This window comes from Melanerpes formicivorus, unplaced genomic scaffold, assembly GCF_026170545.1.
Source record: "Melanerpes formicivorus ecotype bairdi unplaced genomic scaffold, bMelFor1.0.p_v2 SCAF_162, whole genome shotgun sequence".
Taxonomy (NCBI): domain Eukaryota; kingdom Metazoa; phylum Chordata; class Aves; order Piciformes; family Picidae; genus Melanerpes; species Melanerpes formicivorus.
This window is the reverse complement of record NW_027142514.1, coordinates 407,554-422,435: the sequence shown is the minus strand read 5'-3', so window position 1 is coordinate 422,435 and position 14,882 is coordinate 407,554. Positions and strand designations below refer to the sequence as shown.

Below are 14,882 nucleotides of genomic sequence, written 5' to 3'. Positions count from 1 at the left end.
GATCCCATAGGACCTGGTGGAAAGGATGCTTTTGGGGTGTAGCATCACCAGGGACCTTTGGAAGGGGAAGGTTTGGGGTGCAGCATCCCATAGGACCTGGTGGAAAGGATGATTTTGGGGTGTAGGATCCCCAAGGACCTTTGGAAGGGGAAGGTTTGGGGTGCAGCATCCCATAGGACCTGGTGGAAAGGATGATTTTGGGGTGTAGGATCCCCAAGGACCTTTGGAAGGGGAAGGTTTGGGGTGCAGCATCCCATAGGACCTGGTGGAAAGGATGATTTTGGGGTGTAGGATCCACAAGGACTTTTGGAAGGGGAAGGTTTGGGGTGTAGCATCCCCAAGGACCTTTGGAAGAGGAAGGTTTGGGGTGCAGCATCCCCAAGGACCTTTGGAAGAGGAGGGTTTGGGGTGTAGGATCCCATAGGACCTGGTGGAAAGGATGATTTTGGGGTGTAGGATCCACAAGGACTTTTGGAAGGGGAAGGTTTGGGGGTGTAGGATCCACAAGGACTTTTGGAAGGGGAAGGTTTGGGGTGCAGCATCCCCAAGGACCTTTGGAAGAGGAAGGTTTGGGGTGCAGCATCCCCAAGGATTGTTGGAAGGTGAAGGTTTGGGGGTGTAGGATCCCTGAGGACTTTTGGAAGGAGAAGGTTTGGGGTGTAGCATCCCCAAGGACCTTTGGAAGGGGAAGGTTTGGGGTGTAGGATCCCATAGGACCTGGTGGAAAGGATGCTTTTGGGGTGTAGCATCACCAAGGACCTTTGGAAGGGGAAGGTTTGGGGTGCAGCATCCCCAAGGACTGTTGGAAGGGGAAGGTTTGGAGTGTAGAATCCCCAAGGACTTTTGGAAGGGGAAGGTTTGGGGTGTAGGATCCCATAGGACCTGGTGGAAAGGATGCTTTTGGGGTGTAGGATCCCTAAGGACCTTGTGGAAGGGATGGGTTTGGGGGTGTAGGATCCCTGAGCACCTTTGGAAGGAGAAGGTTTGGGGTGTAGGATCCCTGAGGACCTTGTGGAAGGGTTGGGTTTGAGGTGCAGCATCTGCAGCCCGGAGCAGAGAAGGCTCCAGGATGGACTTTTGTCTGCCAGGGCGGTGAGAGCCTGGCCCAGGCTGCCCAGAGGGGTGGGAGCTGCCCCATGCCTGCAACCATTCCAGGTCAGCTTGTTTGGGGCCCTGGTTGCAGATGGCCCTGCTGACTGCAGGGGGCTTGGGGTGGATGCCTTTGAAGGGTCCCTTCCCACCCAAAGCATCCCATGAGTCCCTCAGTGCAAGGCCGAGGGCAGGAGCCGCGGGGTCTGTGCCCCCCTGTGCCGGTGCCGCTGGGCACCCTCCGCGCCGCACCATCGCCATCCTGCCCCCTCTGCTCCTCTCAGCAGCTTTCCCCTTCCCACAGGTGTGACCCCCAAGTCGGGGCAGTCTCCCATCCTGAAGTGCCCCACGGATTTCCCCCTGATCCTCTGGCACCCCTATGCCAGGCACTACTACTGCTGCGTGATGACCGGCAAGGAGCAGCAGCGCTGGCGAGCGGTGTTCCAGGACTGCGTGCGGCACTGCAACGACGGTGAGGGGGCAGGGGGCACACACAGAGCACAGCCAGCCAGCTTGGGAGAGGCCTCAGAGAGCAGCAAGTCCAACCCAGCACCCAACACCGGCTGATCAACCAAACCATGGCACCAAGTGCCTCAGCCAGGCTCTTCCTAAACACCTCCAGGGATGGGGACTCCACCACCTCCCTGGGCAGCACATCCCCAGGGCCAGTCTCTCTTGCTGGGAAGAATTTCTTCCTCACCTCCAGCCTAAACCTCCCCTGGCACAGCTTCAGACTGTGTCCTCTTGTTCTGCTGCTGGTTGACTGGGAGAAGAGACCAACCCCCACCTGGCTACAACCTCCCTGCAGGGAGTTGCAGAGAGCAAGAAGGTCTCCCCTGAGCCTCCTCTTCTGCAGGCTAAGCAACCCCAGCTCCCTCAGCCTCTCCTCACAGGGCTGTGCTCCAGACCCCTCCCCAGCTTTCTTGCCCTTCTCTGGACACCTTCAAGTCTCTCAATGTCCTTCTTAAACTGAGGAGCCCAGAACTGGACACAGGACTCCAGGTGTGGCCTGAGCAGTGCTGAGCACAGGGCACAAGGACTTCCCTGCTCCTGCTGGCCACACTGTTCCTGATGCAGGCCAGGATGCCATTGGCCTTCTTGGCCCCTTGGGCACACTGCTGGCTCATGTTCAGCTGCTGCCAACCATTACCCCCAGGTCCCTCTGTGCCTGGCCTCTCCACACACAGGCTTTGCCCTGGGGCTTGGGGGCCTCCTGCTCCAGACAGGGTGGTGTTGGGACCAGCTGAAGGGTCTGGAGAAGAGGGCTGGTGAGGAGCAGCTGAGGGAGCTGGGGGTGTTTAGTCTGGGGAAAAGGAGGCACAGGGGAGACCTCATTGCTCCCTGGAAGGAGGCTGGAACCAAGTGGGGGTCAGCCTCCCCTCCCAAGGAACAAGTGACAGGACAAGAGGAAATGGCCTGAAGTTGCCCCAGGGAATGTTTAGGTTGGACATGAGGAAGAATTTCTTCCCCAGAAGGGTTGTCAAGGCCTGTCCCAGGCTGCCCAGAGCAGTGGTGGAGTCCCCATCCCTGGAGGGGTTTCAGAGCCCTGTGGATGTGGTGCTGAGGGAGCTGGTCTGGTGGTGACCTGGCAGTGCTGGGTGCTGTTGGACTCAGTGATCTTAAAGATCTCTTCCAAGCCAAACAATTCTGTGATTCCCTGACCCTGCAGCAGTGGGGTTGGGCCAAAGGGTTTGGTTTGGAGACCAAGAGCAGGAATTGTCTGGGACTTGTTGAGCATCAGGGAGCTTCTCATCCTCTCTCTGTGGGAGGCTGGGGAGAGGGAGGCATCCAGCCCCCCTGGGACATCCCTGGGCCTGGCTCCATCCCAGTGCCTATAAGGACCCTTAAAGCCTTCAGCAGGCCAGGCAGCACTTGCAGGAGCCAGCCCAGAGCCTGACTCAGGAGGCAGCCCTGATGCCTATTTTCCACCTTGAGGTAGTAAATATTTGGTCATCAGAGCCACCCAAACCCCAAACCCCAGCAGCCTGCTCCATGCCCTGTGGGCTGTGGTGAGCAAGGGCAGCAGAGGCTGCAGGCAGAGGGCTGCAGGGTGGGTAGGGGCTGGGGTGGAGCAGGTCCTGCCTCCCACATCAGCCACACTCTGGCAGGAAAACACAACTTTCCTGCTTGGCTGTGGCCTGTGTGCTCTGGGCTGAGCCCCAAGTCCTGGTGGTGCCTTGGATGGTGAGAGGTTTCCTAGGGAGGGAGGGGCCAGCACTGAACCCTCCTCAAAACTGGGGCTTTTAGTGGGCAAAGGGTGATGCTGCCTGCTTTGGAAGCACCTCTTGCTCCACTCCTGGGAGCTCCCTGCAGCTCCAGTTTTGCTGGAGCTGCTGTTTGGGGAGGGGAGTGCTGGGGCTGGACTTGCAGCCTGGGTTTCGGTGAGGCTTGCCATCCTCCCATGGTGGATTCCCTCTGCTGGAAGCTTTGATATTCTCCTCCTCCCTTCTGGAGGGAAAGCACAGCCAGGGGGGTGGCTGAGCTCCTGGGGCTGTCCCCACAGCCCTGGGCTGCTTTACAGGGTGTCTGGGCACAGAGGAGCCTCCAGCTGCTCATCCCTGGGGCTGCTGCTGCAGTGTTCAGCACCCCAAGCTTCCCCTGTGCTTGCTGCCTGGACCCACCACGAGCAAACCCAGCTCCTGGTGAAAGAGATGATGATAGAATGCATCAGGTTGGAAGGGAGCCTTGAAGGTCATCCTGTCCAACCCCCCCTGCAGTGAGCAGGGACATCCAGATGTTCTTTAAGCTCCCTTCCAACCCAAACCATTCTATGCTTCTGTGATCTGTAGCTACAGCAGGGTTGCTGAGGGCCCCATCAAGCCTGACCTTGAGTATCTCCAGGGTTGGGGCTTCCACCACCTCCCTGGGCAACCTGTTCCAGTGTTCCACCACCCTCATTGTGCAGAACTTCCTCCTGATGTCCAGCCTGGATCTCCCCTGCTCCAGTTTCAAAGCACTGCTCCTTGTCCTGCTGCCACAAGGCCTCCTCAGCAGTCCCTCCCCAGCTTCCTTGTGGGTCCCCTTCAGATAGTGAACTGCAGCCACAAGGTCTCCCTGGAACCTTCTCTTCTCCAGGCTGAACAGCCCCAACTCTCCCAGGCTGGCCTGACAGGAGATCTCTCCTACCAGAAAAGCCAATTTCTGGCTGCTGAGTGGGAGGGAGGAGGATGGAAGCTCAGCACCATCCCCACTGCCAGCCAGAGCTGTGCCATTAAATCCTCTCCCCCTCATGACAAGACCTCCCTGGGGTGGGCAGTGGCACAGGGGAGGCTCAGTGCTGGAGGGGGCTTGGTTTCTGGGTTTCTACAACCCAGACCCCAGTGTGTGATGCTTTTTCCCTTCCTGGCACCATTCTACCCTCATGGCTCCTATGAGTTCCAAGCCTGTGTTTCAGATGCCAGAAAGGTTGAGGGAGAGGATTCTCCCCCTCTGCTCTGCTCTTTTCTGCTCTACTCTGCACTGCTCTGCTCTGCTCTGCACTGCTCTGCTCTGCACTGCTCTGCTCTGCTCTGCTGAGACCACAGCTGGAGCTCTGTGCCCAGTTCTGGAGCCTCTGTTCCAGGAAGGATCTGGAGGTGCTGGAAGGTGTCCAGAGCAGGGCCACGAGGATGAGCAGAGAGCTGGAGCTGCTCTCCTGTGAGGACAGACTGAAGGGGTTGGGGCTGTTCAGTCTGGAGAAGAGAAGGCTCCAAGGAGACCTAATTGTGGCCTTCCAGGATCTGAAGGGGGCTCCAAGAAAGCTGGGAAGGGACTTTTGAGGGTGTCAGGGAGTGATAGAACTGGGGGGGATGGAGCAAAACTAGAAATGGGGAGATTGAGATTGGATGTGAGGAAGAAGTTGTTCCCCATGAGGGTGGTGAGAGCCTGGCACAGGCTGCCCAGGGAGGTGGTGGAAGCCTCATCCCTGGAGGTGTTTGCAGCCAGGCTGGAGGTGGCTGTGAGCAACCTGCTGTAGTGTGAGGTGTCCCTGGCCATGGCAGGGGGGTTGGATGTGGCTGAGCCTTGAGGTCCCTTCCAGCCCTGACAATTCTGATTCTAAACCTCTGTTGTTGGTAGCCAGCAATTTAGTTATTTATTTATCTCCCCACTCCCTCTAAATTAGAGACTCTGTTTCTGCCTCTGCTTGTGCTCAGTGTGGGAATTTTCCCCAGCCTTTTGCAGGCTCTGTTTTGTTGACAGCAGCTCTGCTCTGAGATGGTGCAATTGCCTTCCTCACACGGGAGGTGCCCAGCCTTGAGTGCCCCCAGCTGCTCCCAGACCATGCCTAGAACAGAATAGAATAGCATAGAATAGCATAGAATAGCATAGAATAGAATAGAATAGAATAGAATAGAATAGAATAGAATTAACCAGCTTGGAAGAGACCTCAGAGATCATCAAGTCCAACCTATCACCCAACACCAGCTGATCAACTCAACCATGGCACCAAGTGCCTCAGCCAGGCTCTTCCTAAACACCTCCAGGTCTGGGGACTCCACCACCTCCCTGGGCAGCACATCCCAATGGCCAATCTCTCTTTCTATGAAGAATTTCTTCCTAACCTCCAGCTTAAACCTCCCCTGGCACAGCTTGAGACTGTGTCCTCTTGTTCTGGTGCTGCTTGCCTGGGAGAAGAGACCAGCCCCCACCTGGCTACAACCTCCCTTCAGGGAGTTGGAGAGAGCAAGAAGGTCTCCCCTGAGCCTCCTCTTCTCCAGGCTAAGCAGCCCCAGCTCCCTCAGCCTCTCCTCACAGGGCTGTGCTCCAGACCCCTCCCCAGCTTTCTTGCCCTTCTCTGGACACCTTCCAGCATCTCAACATCTTTCCTAACCTGAGGAGCCCAGAACTGGACACAGGACTCAAGGTGTGGCCTGAGCAGTGCTGAGCACAGGGCAGGATGAGCTCCCTGCTCCTGCTGGCCACACTCTTCCTGCTGCAGGCCAGGATGCCCTTGGCCTTCTTGGCCCCCTGGGCACACTGCTGTGTGCCCAGAACTGGACAGCAGCCCCAACCTGGCTGCAACCTCCCTTCACAGCCCTGCCCTGCCTGCTGGCACCCCTCTGGCTGTTGCCCCTCCTTGTGGGCAGGCTGCTCCATTCCTGAGGAGCAATATCTTTCCTGGAAGGGATGCTCAGGCTTTGGGGCAGGCTGCCCAGGGAGGCTGGGCAATCCCCATCCCTGGAGGTGTCCAAGCCATGTGGGGGGCATGCTTTAGTGGCCAGGGTGGTGTAGGGCTGCTGGTTGGACTTGGGTGATCCTGGAGGGCTTCTCCAACCCAAACAATTCTGTCACTGGGTCTATTTAGCTGTGCAGAAAGCAGCTCCAAACTCAACATTTCTCCTTCAGTTGCATTCCCTTGGCAAGAGGAAACTATCCTGTGCCATGAGCAGGGTGGGCTTGGAGGAGGTCAGGATGTAGCATCAGGGATGCTCCACCACCCCAGGAGGCTTTCCAGGGTGGGGGTCAGGCCTGGGTGGTTCCTTCCCACCCCCCCACAAGACAAGCTCAGCTCAGTGCTTATTTACAGTCCTACAGCCATGGTTTGGGTTGGAAGGAACCTTTCAAGCTCATCCAGTCCAACCCCCCTGCAGCCAGCAGGGACAGCTGCAGCTACAGCAGGCTGCTCAGAGCCCCAAACCATCTCACCTGGGATGGTTGCAGGCATGGGGCAGCTCCCACCTCTCTGGGCAGCCTGGGACAGGCTCTCATCATCCTCAGAGTAAATTTCTTCTCTCCAGTCTGAATCTCCCTCTTTTAGCTTCAAACCATCCTCCCTTGTCCTGTCACAACAGGCCCTGAGAGCAAGTCTGTCCCCAGCTCTCTGCTCAGCCCTTGAAGCACTGCAAGGCCACCAGGAGGTCTGCCTGCAGCCTTCTCTTCTCCAGGCTGAGCAACCCCAGCTCTCCCAGCCTGGCCTCACAGCAGAGGGGCTCCAGCCTCTGATCATTAGCAGTATGTTAAGGAGGCAAACTCCTGACCTTTGCCTGGTGGTTTCTTGCATCGAGCTCAGCCTGCTGGTCCCTGGGCAGGGGGCAGGGCTGGGGCCAAGCCCCTGCAGCTGGAGCCCACTGCTCCCTTGGGCTCAGCCAGGGCTGAGTGACCCCTGGGCAGATCCAGATGGCTTCTCCTGGGGCATGGTTTGGAGGATGAGGTTTGGCTGCAGCAGCTCTGGTAGGGAGCCTATACCAGGCTGTCCCACCTGGGAGGTGATGCTGAGCTGCAGGGAGCTGGGGATGGCTCAGCAGCAGCCCCTTGACAGCTCAGCTGTGCTCTGGCTCCCACTGAGCACTGAGAAAGGCTCAGACTTGACTTTCTCAGCGGTTTTTTTTCTCCCTTTCACATTAAGCTGCCCCTTAGGCAAAGCTGCTTAGGCCTGGAGTTAACTGTAATCATCTTAGAAAAATCCCTGTGCTGGAATAGATCTGCTCAGCACCCCAGGCTGGGCCCTGGGAAGGGAGCAACCACCCCTGGCTGTCTGTCCCCAGCCTGCTGGGTGGCCCAGGAATGCTCTCTGGAAGCCTCTGAGCTGGGTGGCTCCGCTGGGAGCACCCTGGGTCACAGGGCCACCCTGATCTCTGGTCCCATTCTGCTTCCCTCCTGCCAAGGATCCAGCCATAGGGAGGGGATTTGGGGTGCTGGGAGAGTGCACTCCCAGGAGTGGTTCTCTCTGGCTGGGAGGCACCTCCACAGCTGGAGCCCAGACAGGCTGGGACAAGGCAGGGACATGCATGGGACATGTGCCAGCAGGCTCCTGGGCTGTCCTGCCTGTCCCCTGCCCCCACCTCCTCCTCCTGTCTCCCTGTGAGATGTGACTGCAGGCTTCCAGCACCCTGCTCCTCCTCCTGGTGGGTGCCAGAGGAGGGCAGGGGCGATGTGAGCTGTGAGCTGTGCTGTGGTGACCTCCTGGGCACAGCCAAACAGCTGCAGCCCAGCCTGCCTCCTGCGGGGAGGGCTCAGGGATGGGGCCCTGACTCACACTGTCTTGGCTGCCTTCCTCTTCTTCCCCAGCTGCACCACTCCCTGCAGCCCTCCTCTTCCTCCTGCCTCCACCCCAGCTGCCCCATTCTGCTGTGCTCTGGGGGTCTCTTTCAGTGTTGGGGGTCACTGAGCCCCCAGACTGCTGAGCCCCTGCTCCTGCCGCGCTGTTGAGGTTCCCCAGGCCCCTGGGTCCCCAGGCCCCACCAGGGCTTGCTGAGTCTCCCATCCTGCTGTGCCATCTGGGCTCCCCAGGTCTCTGAGTCCCCATGCATTGCTGGGGCTCCCTGAGCCCTCCATCCTGCTGAGCCCCTGCTCCTGCTGTGCTGTGTGTGCACCACCAGGGCTTGCTGAGTCTCCCATCCTGCTGTGCCATCTGGGCTCCCCAGGCACTGCTGGGGGCCCTCCATCCTGCTGAGCCCCTGCTCCTGGGTGCCTCCCTGTCCTTGGAGAGGATCAGTCTGTGGGCAGAGTGGGAACCCCCCAGCCCAGGCACGGGTGTGGCTGGGATGCTGCTGCCCCCAGCAGCTTGGGGGGGGATCCCCAGTCCCGGCGACAGCCCTGGGCTCCAGGCATGGCGCCAAGGGTGTGGGGGCACACGAGGCAAGGGTCGTGAAGGTGGGCTGGGGATGCTGCAAGGAGCTTGGCTGCCCCTGGCTGACCATGCTGGGCTGCTCACTCATCCCCCAACCCATCCCTTCCCCAGGGATCTCCGAGGAGTCCCGAGTGGAGGCTCCAGCCTTCACGGACGCCGTCCGCATGTACCGGCAGGCGAAGGAGCAGTTCGGCACCTGGGACATGCTGTGTGGCAACCAGACCCAGGTCAGGAGCTGGCCTCCCCCTGGCAGAGCTGGGGGGTGAGGGGTGGGGCTGCAGGCTGGGCAGGGTCACCAAAGCCTCTTGCCTTCCTTGGCAGGTGCTGAGCAACCTGGTGATGGAGGAGCTGCTCCCCGAGCTGAGGAGCACCATCGGCCCCCGGCTGAAGGGCAAGGCCCAGGAGCGCCAGCGGACCTGGATCCAGGTGTGGGGCTGGGGGCGCTGGGAGAGGGGGGTCATGGGCTCCTGCTGCCCCTGCCTGCACTGCCTCTGCTTTTGGTGTGAGGCTGCACTGAGGCTGCCTTTCCATGCCAGGCTCGGTGCCCACCAGCTTCCCTGGCGGCTTCGCTCCCCCTCCTGGCCCCTGCAGAAGGATCACAGAGTCAGACAGATCAGAGAACCACCTGGCTTGGAATGGAGCTTCCAAATTAGCAAGCCCAACCATTATCTACCTCTGCCAGGGCCACCACTGCACCAGATCTAGACTGCTTTTAAACCCCTCCAGGGATGGGGATTCAACCACTGCCCTGGGCAGCCTGTCCCAGTCTTGGGAACCCTTTTGGTACAGAAGTTTTACCTCATCTCCAACCTAAACCTCCTCTGGGGCCACTCAAGGCCATTGCCTCTTGTCCTGTCAGTTGTGACTTGTGAGAAGGGACCAACAACCACCTCTCTACAACCTCCCTTTGAGCAGCTGTAGAGAGCAATGAGGTCTCCCCTCAGCCTCCTTCTCTCCAGGCTGCACACCCCCAGCTCCCTCAGCTGCTCCTCCCCACCTCTGTTCTCCAGACCCTGCAGTTTTGCTGCCCCTCTCTGGACCTGCTCCAGCAGCTCAATGTCCTTGCAGTGAGTGGCCCAAAAGTGACTGCAGCACTCAAGGTGTGGCCTCACCAGTGCTGAGCACAGGCTCACAATCACCCCTCTGCTCCTGCTGCCCACACCATGGCTGGTCCAGGCCAGGGTGCTCTTGGGCACACTCTGGCTCATCTCCAGCCAGCTGTTGATCAACACCCCCAGGACCCTTTCTGCAAGCAGCTCTCCTTCTTCTGCACTTTGGCTTTTCCAAGCTCCCTGCCATGCCCCCTGGAGCAGCCCTGCCCAGCCCTGCCTGCACTGCTTGGTCCCTGGGGCCAGGAACACAAAGAGGAGGAAGCCCAGCCCTGGAGCAGAGCCCATCCTGGCTATATTTAGTGAGCCATTTTTAGAGCAGCACAGGCTAAATCCAGCCCCAGCCCTTGTGAAACACTGAGGGCTCCTCAAAGCTGCCTGTGAAACCTCCAGGCCGAGGGCTGGTCACCACCAGGCTCCTCACATGCCCCTGGAGCAGCCCAGACCCACACTAATGCTGCCTTTGCAGGAGCTCCAGGCCTAGCTGCACAGCTGGGAGCCCAAGGCAAGGGGCAGGGAGGTGTCTCTGCCTCCTGCCAGCCCCCAGACCCTGGTGCTTGGCTGCACAGCGAGTGCAAGGCCACAGCCAGGGGCTCCATCCTGCTCTGGGGCTGGGTCCTGAGACTCCAGGCAGGGTGAGCAGGACAGGGCACAGCTTTCAAATAGGGTCAGGAGCTCCCCTGCCCAGACTTCCAGGCCCCAAATCACCAGCATCCCCAGACCACCAGCATCCCCAGACCAGCATCCCCAGACCACCAGCGTCCCCAGACCAGCATCCCCAGACCACCAGCGTCCCCAGAGCAGCATCCCCAGAGCAGCATCCCCAGACCAGCATCCCCAGACCACCAGCATCCCCAGACCAGCAGCATCCCCAGACCACCATCCCCAGACCAGCAGCATCCCCAGACCACCATCCCCAGACCAGCAGCGTCCCCAGAGCAGCATCCCCAGAGCAGCATCCCCAGACCACCAGCATCCCCAGACCACCAGCGTCCCCAGACGACCAGCATCCCCAGACCAGCATCCCCAGGCCACCATCCCCAGACCACCACTACCCCTAGACCAGCATCCCCAGACCAGCATCCCCAGACCACCACTACCCCTAGACCAGCATCCCCAGACCAGCATCCCCAGACCAGCATCCCCAGACCACCACTACCCCTAGACCAGCATCCCCAGACCAGCATCCCCAGACCACCAGCATCCCCAGACCACCACCATCCCCAGACCAGCATCCCCAGACCACCACCTGGTCAGTGCAGGAGGTGCTGGCTAGTGCAGGAGGTGCTGGTGAGTGCAGGAGGTGCTGGCTAGTGCAGGAGGTGCTGGGAGCAGCTGACCAGCCCAGCTCTCTGTCTGCAGATCTCAGATGCTGTCTACAGGATGGTCTATGAGCAGACCAAGGCCCAGTACGAGGCGGTGCTGGCCAAGTGTGAGCAGGAGAGGCCGCGGATGGAGAGCATCATCCGCACGGACATGGACCAGATCATCACTTCCAAGGAGCACCTGGCCAGCAAGATCCGAGGTACAGCCCTGGGGCAGACCACCTGGGCATGGCTGAGTGTAGCTGGGGCTGTCACCACTCCTGGGGTGCCACCACCACCCAGCTGGGGCTGTCACCAGCTCCTGGGGTGCCACCACCACCCAGCTGAGGCCATGACCAGCTCCTGGGGTGCCACCACCACCCAGCTGGGGCTATCACCAGCTCCTGGGGTGCCACCACCACCACCCAGCTGGGGCTGTCACCAGCTCCTGGGGTGCCACCACCACCACCCAGCTGGGGCTGTCACCAGCTCCTGGGGTGCCACCACCACCACCCAGCTGGGGCTGTCACCAGCTCCTGGGGTGCCACCACCACCACCCAGCTGGGGCTGTCACCAGCTCCTGGGGTGCCACCACCACCCAGCTGGGGCTGTGACCAGCTCCTGGGGTGCCACCACCACCACCCAGCTGGGGCTGTCAACAGCTCCTGGGGTGCCACCACCACCCAGCTGGGGCTGTGACCAGCTCCTGGGGTGCCACCCCTACTGCTTCACCCAGCTGTGGCTGTTCTTGGGGTGCAGCATGGCTCCTGCCAGCATGGCCTGGATCCCTTAGGGAGACCTTCCTGTGGCCTTCCAGGGTCTGAAGGGGGCTACAGGAAATCTGGGGAGGGACTTTGGAGGGTGTCAGGGAGGGATAGGACTCGGGGGGAGGGAACAAAACCAGAAATGGGGAGATTGAGATTGGATGTGAGGAAGAAGTTGTTCCCCAGGAGGGTGGTGAGAGCCTGGCACAGGTTGCCCAGGGAGGTGGTGGCAGCCTCATGCCTGGAGGTGTTTGCAGCCAGGCTGGATGTGGCTGTGAGCAACCTGCTGTAGTGTGAGGTGTCCCTGCCCATGGCAGGGGGGTTGGAGCTGGCTGAGCCTTGAGGTCCCTTCCAACCCTGACAATTCTCTGCCTCTATGATTCTGTGCCAGCAGCTGCAGTCCTTGCTGGTGTTGGCCCAGGAGGTGGGGGGGAAGGGGGGCAGTGGGACACAGCTGGGTTCAGCACAGACTGAGGGAACCTCTGCAGGAAGCCCTTGTGTTGTCTGGGAGCCTTCTCCTGGAGGGGGCCTGGGGAGAGGGGCAGCTCCCCCTCTTGTGGGTGTGTAATGGGTTGGGGCAAACCCCCCTCCCCACCACGGGCAGAAACAACGACTCAGACACAGGGATTGCAAAAGGGATGGAAAGTTTAGATAGAAAAAGAATTTAAAACCAAACACCAATGAAAGCTTTACAGAGAGCCACAAGCACCGTGACAAAGAGAGAAAAAGTCCCACAACATGCCCAAGAACATCCCAGCCCCACCTGGGAGTACACCCAAACCCCCCCAGGGCTCTTCCCTCCCCCCCCAACCCAGCCTTGGGCCTGGCTCATGCCATTTTACCTAGGCAGCAGCTGGGGACAAAAAGAGGAAGTGAAGACCCCGCATGGGCATTTTATAGGGGAGCAGGGCATTATGGGATTGAAATACCTGGTTTCCTGTGACCACCCCCTGGGCTGGGCACACCCCTTGGGACCTCCCAGGTGTGTTCTGTGCAGTGGCATCCGGGCCAGCACCCAGCCTAAACCACCACAGGGTGGGACTGGGACGTGATTTGAAGTGGTGGAGGGGCGGAGGGGCAGCCTGACCGTGCTTGTCCCCGCTCTGTGCCCAGCACTCATGCTCCCCAAAGCTGAGGTCTGCGTGCGGAACCACGTCCAGCCCTACATCTCCTCCATCCTGGAGGCCCTGATGACCCCCACGAGCCAGGGCTTTGCTGAGGTGAGGGAGGTGTTCTTCAAGGAGGTCACAGACATGAACATGAACATTGTCAACGAAGGTGGCCTGGAGAAGCTGGTGGAGGTGAGAGCTGGTGGTGCCCTTCGCTGCCCGGCGCGCCTGGGGGCGGCAGGGCCGGGGGGGACCCTGGGCTGAGAAAGCAGATGGGGATGGGGCCATGCAGGGTGGCATGTCCCGTCCTGCTGAGCTTAGTCTCATCCCCCAGTACATGGAGAAGCTGTCCCAGCTGGCCTTCCACCCCGTGAAGATGCAGTGCTGCTATGAGAAGATGGAGCAGCTGAAGCTGGAGGGCCTCCAGCAGCGCTTCGACGTCTCCAGCACGTCTGTCTTCAAGCAGAGGGCCCAGATCCACATGAGACAGGTGGGGAGCAAGCTTCTCCTGTGCCCCCCCGGGCTGAGAGCAGAGGGCTGGGAAGAGGAGGCAGAGCAGGGAGCCCAGGATGGTCCAACCCAGGCAGGCATTTGTCTGGGATGTCTGTCCTGTCCTTGGCACCCAGCTAAGGGGGTGTGGTGGATCCCTGTTGGCCTGGAGCCCCAGCAGGGAGGGGGCTGGTGGGTGGGCAGCAGCATGGGGCAGCCTTCACCCATGGGCTCAGCAGCCAGGCTTGGGTGCCACAGCACAGCTGCCCCTCTGCCGCCAATCCTGTAGGCAGTGGCAAGGCCGGCAGCCCGAATCTGGGGTCTGATGCAGCCAGCCCTGGGGCAGGGGGTGTCAGAGGGGGGCACAGACCGCTTTTGGACACTCCCCCAGCACCCTTGGTCCTCAGGAGCCTGTGAATGCCATGCTGGGATGCTGGGGAGCTCGTCAGCATGCAGGCTCACCCTGACGTCCCTGCTGGCTGCAGGGGGGGTGGGGTGGGACTGGATGACCTTCAGAGGTCCCTTCCAGCCCGAAGCAGCCTGCCCTGCCCTGATTCTACGTGGCAGCGCCCCTACAGAGCCCCCTGCCCACCCCTGTGGCTGGTGCCTTCCCCCCCTCTGACCAGCTGCCTCTGCTGACAGCAAATGGACGACGCAGTGTACACCTTCGAGACGCTGCTGCACCAGGAGCTGGGCAAGCTGCAGGGCAAGGAGGAGCTCTGCAAATCCATCCAGCGCATCCTCGAGAGGGTGCTCAAGGTGAGCCCTGCTGCCCTGCCGCCTCCAGCAGCCGAGCAAGAGGCCAGGAGGCTCCCTTCTGACTGCCAGTGTTCCCTGGGGAAATGCTCTGTTGTGCTGAGAGGCCACAGCTGGAATACTTGGTTGGACTCCATGATCCCAAAGGACTCTTCCACCCTGGTCTATTCTATTCTATTCTATTCTATTCTATTCTATTCTATTCTATTCTATTCTATTCTATTCTATTCTATTCTATTCTATTCCATCCCATCCCATTCTATCCTATCCTATCCTATCCTATCCTATCCTATCCTATCCTATCCTATCCTATCCTATCCTATCCTATCCTATCCTATCTTATTCTATTCTACTCTATTCCATCCCATCCCTTCCCTTCCCATCCCATCCTATCCCATCCTATTCTATTCTATTCTATTCTATTCTATTCTATTCTATTCTATTCTATTCTATTCTATTCTATTCTATTCTATTCTATCCTATCCTATCCTATCCTATCCTATCCTATCCTATCCTATCCTATCCTATCCTATCCTATCCTATCTTATCCTATATCCTATCCTATCCTACTTTGTCCAGTTCAGGCCTCTCCAGTTCAGGGAGGAGAGAGAACTGGCTGGAGAGGGTACAGCAAAGTGCTACAAAGATGATGAGGGGACTGGAACAGCTCTCTGGCGAAGAAGTGTTGGGACCCATCCTGGTCAATATCTTTA

General features: G+C 59.5%; 1 protein-coding gene across 2 annotated transcripts in view; it reads left to right on the top strand.

Annotated features, from left to right (window-relative positions):
- The window catches only part of NIBAN2 (niban apoptosis regulator 2), a 48,937-nt gene that overhangs the window by 28,869 nt on the left and 5,186 nt on the right, over positions 1-14,882 (top strand). For both annotated transcript variants that reach the window (XM_068168977.1, XM_068168976.1), the window contains exons 5-11: positions 1,394-1,561; positions 8,750-8,865; positions 8,960-9,064; positions 11,110-11,272; positions 12,929-13,116; positions 13,259-13,414; positions 14,056-14,172. In XM_068168977.1, coding sequence (XP_068025078.1) covers positions 1,394-1,561; positions 8,750-8,865; positions 8,960-9,064; positions 11,110-11,272; positions 12,929-13,116; positions 13,259-13,414; positions 14,056-14,172 — 1,013 coding nt within the window. The remainder of the gene's footprint in view (positions 1-1,393; positions 1,562-8,749; positions 8,866-8,959; positions 9,065-11,109; positions 11,273-12,928; positions 13,117-13,258; positions 13,415-14,055; positions 14,173-14,882) is intronic.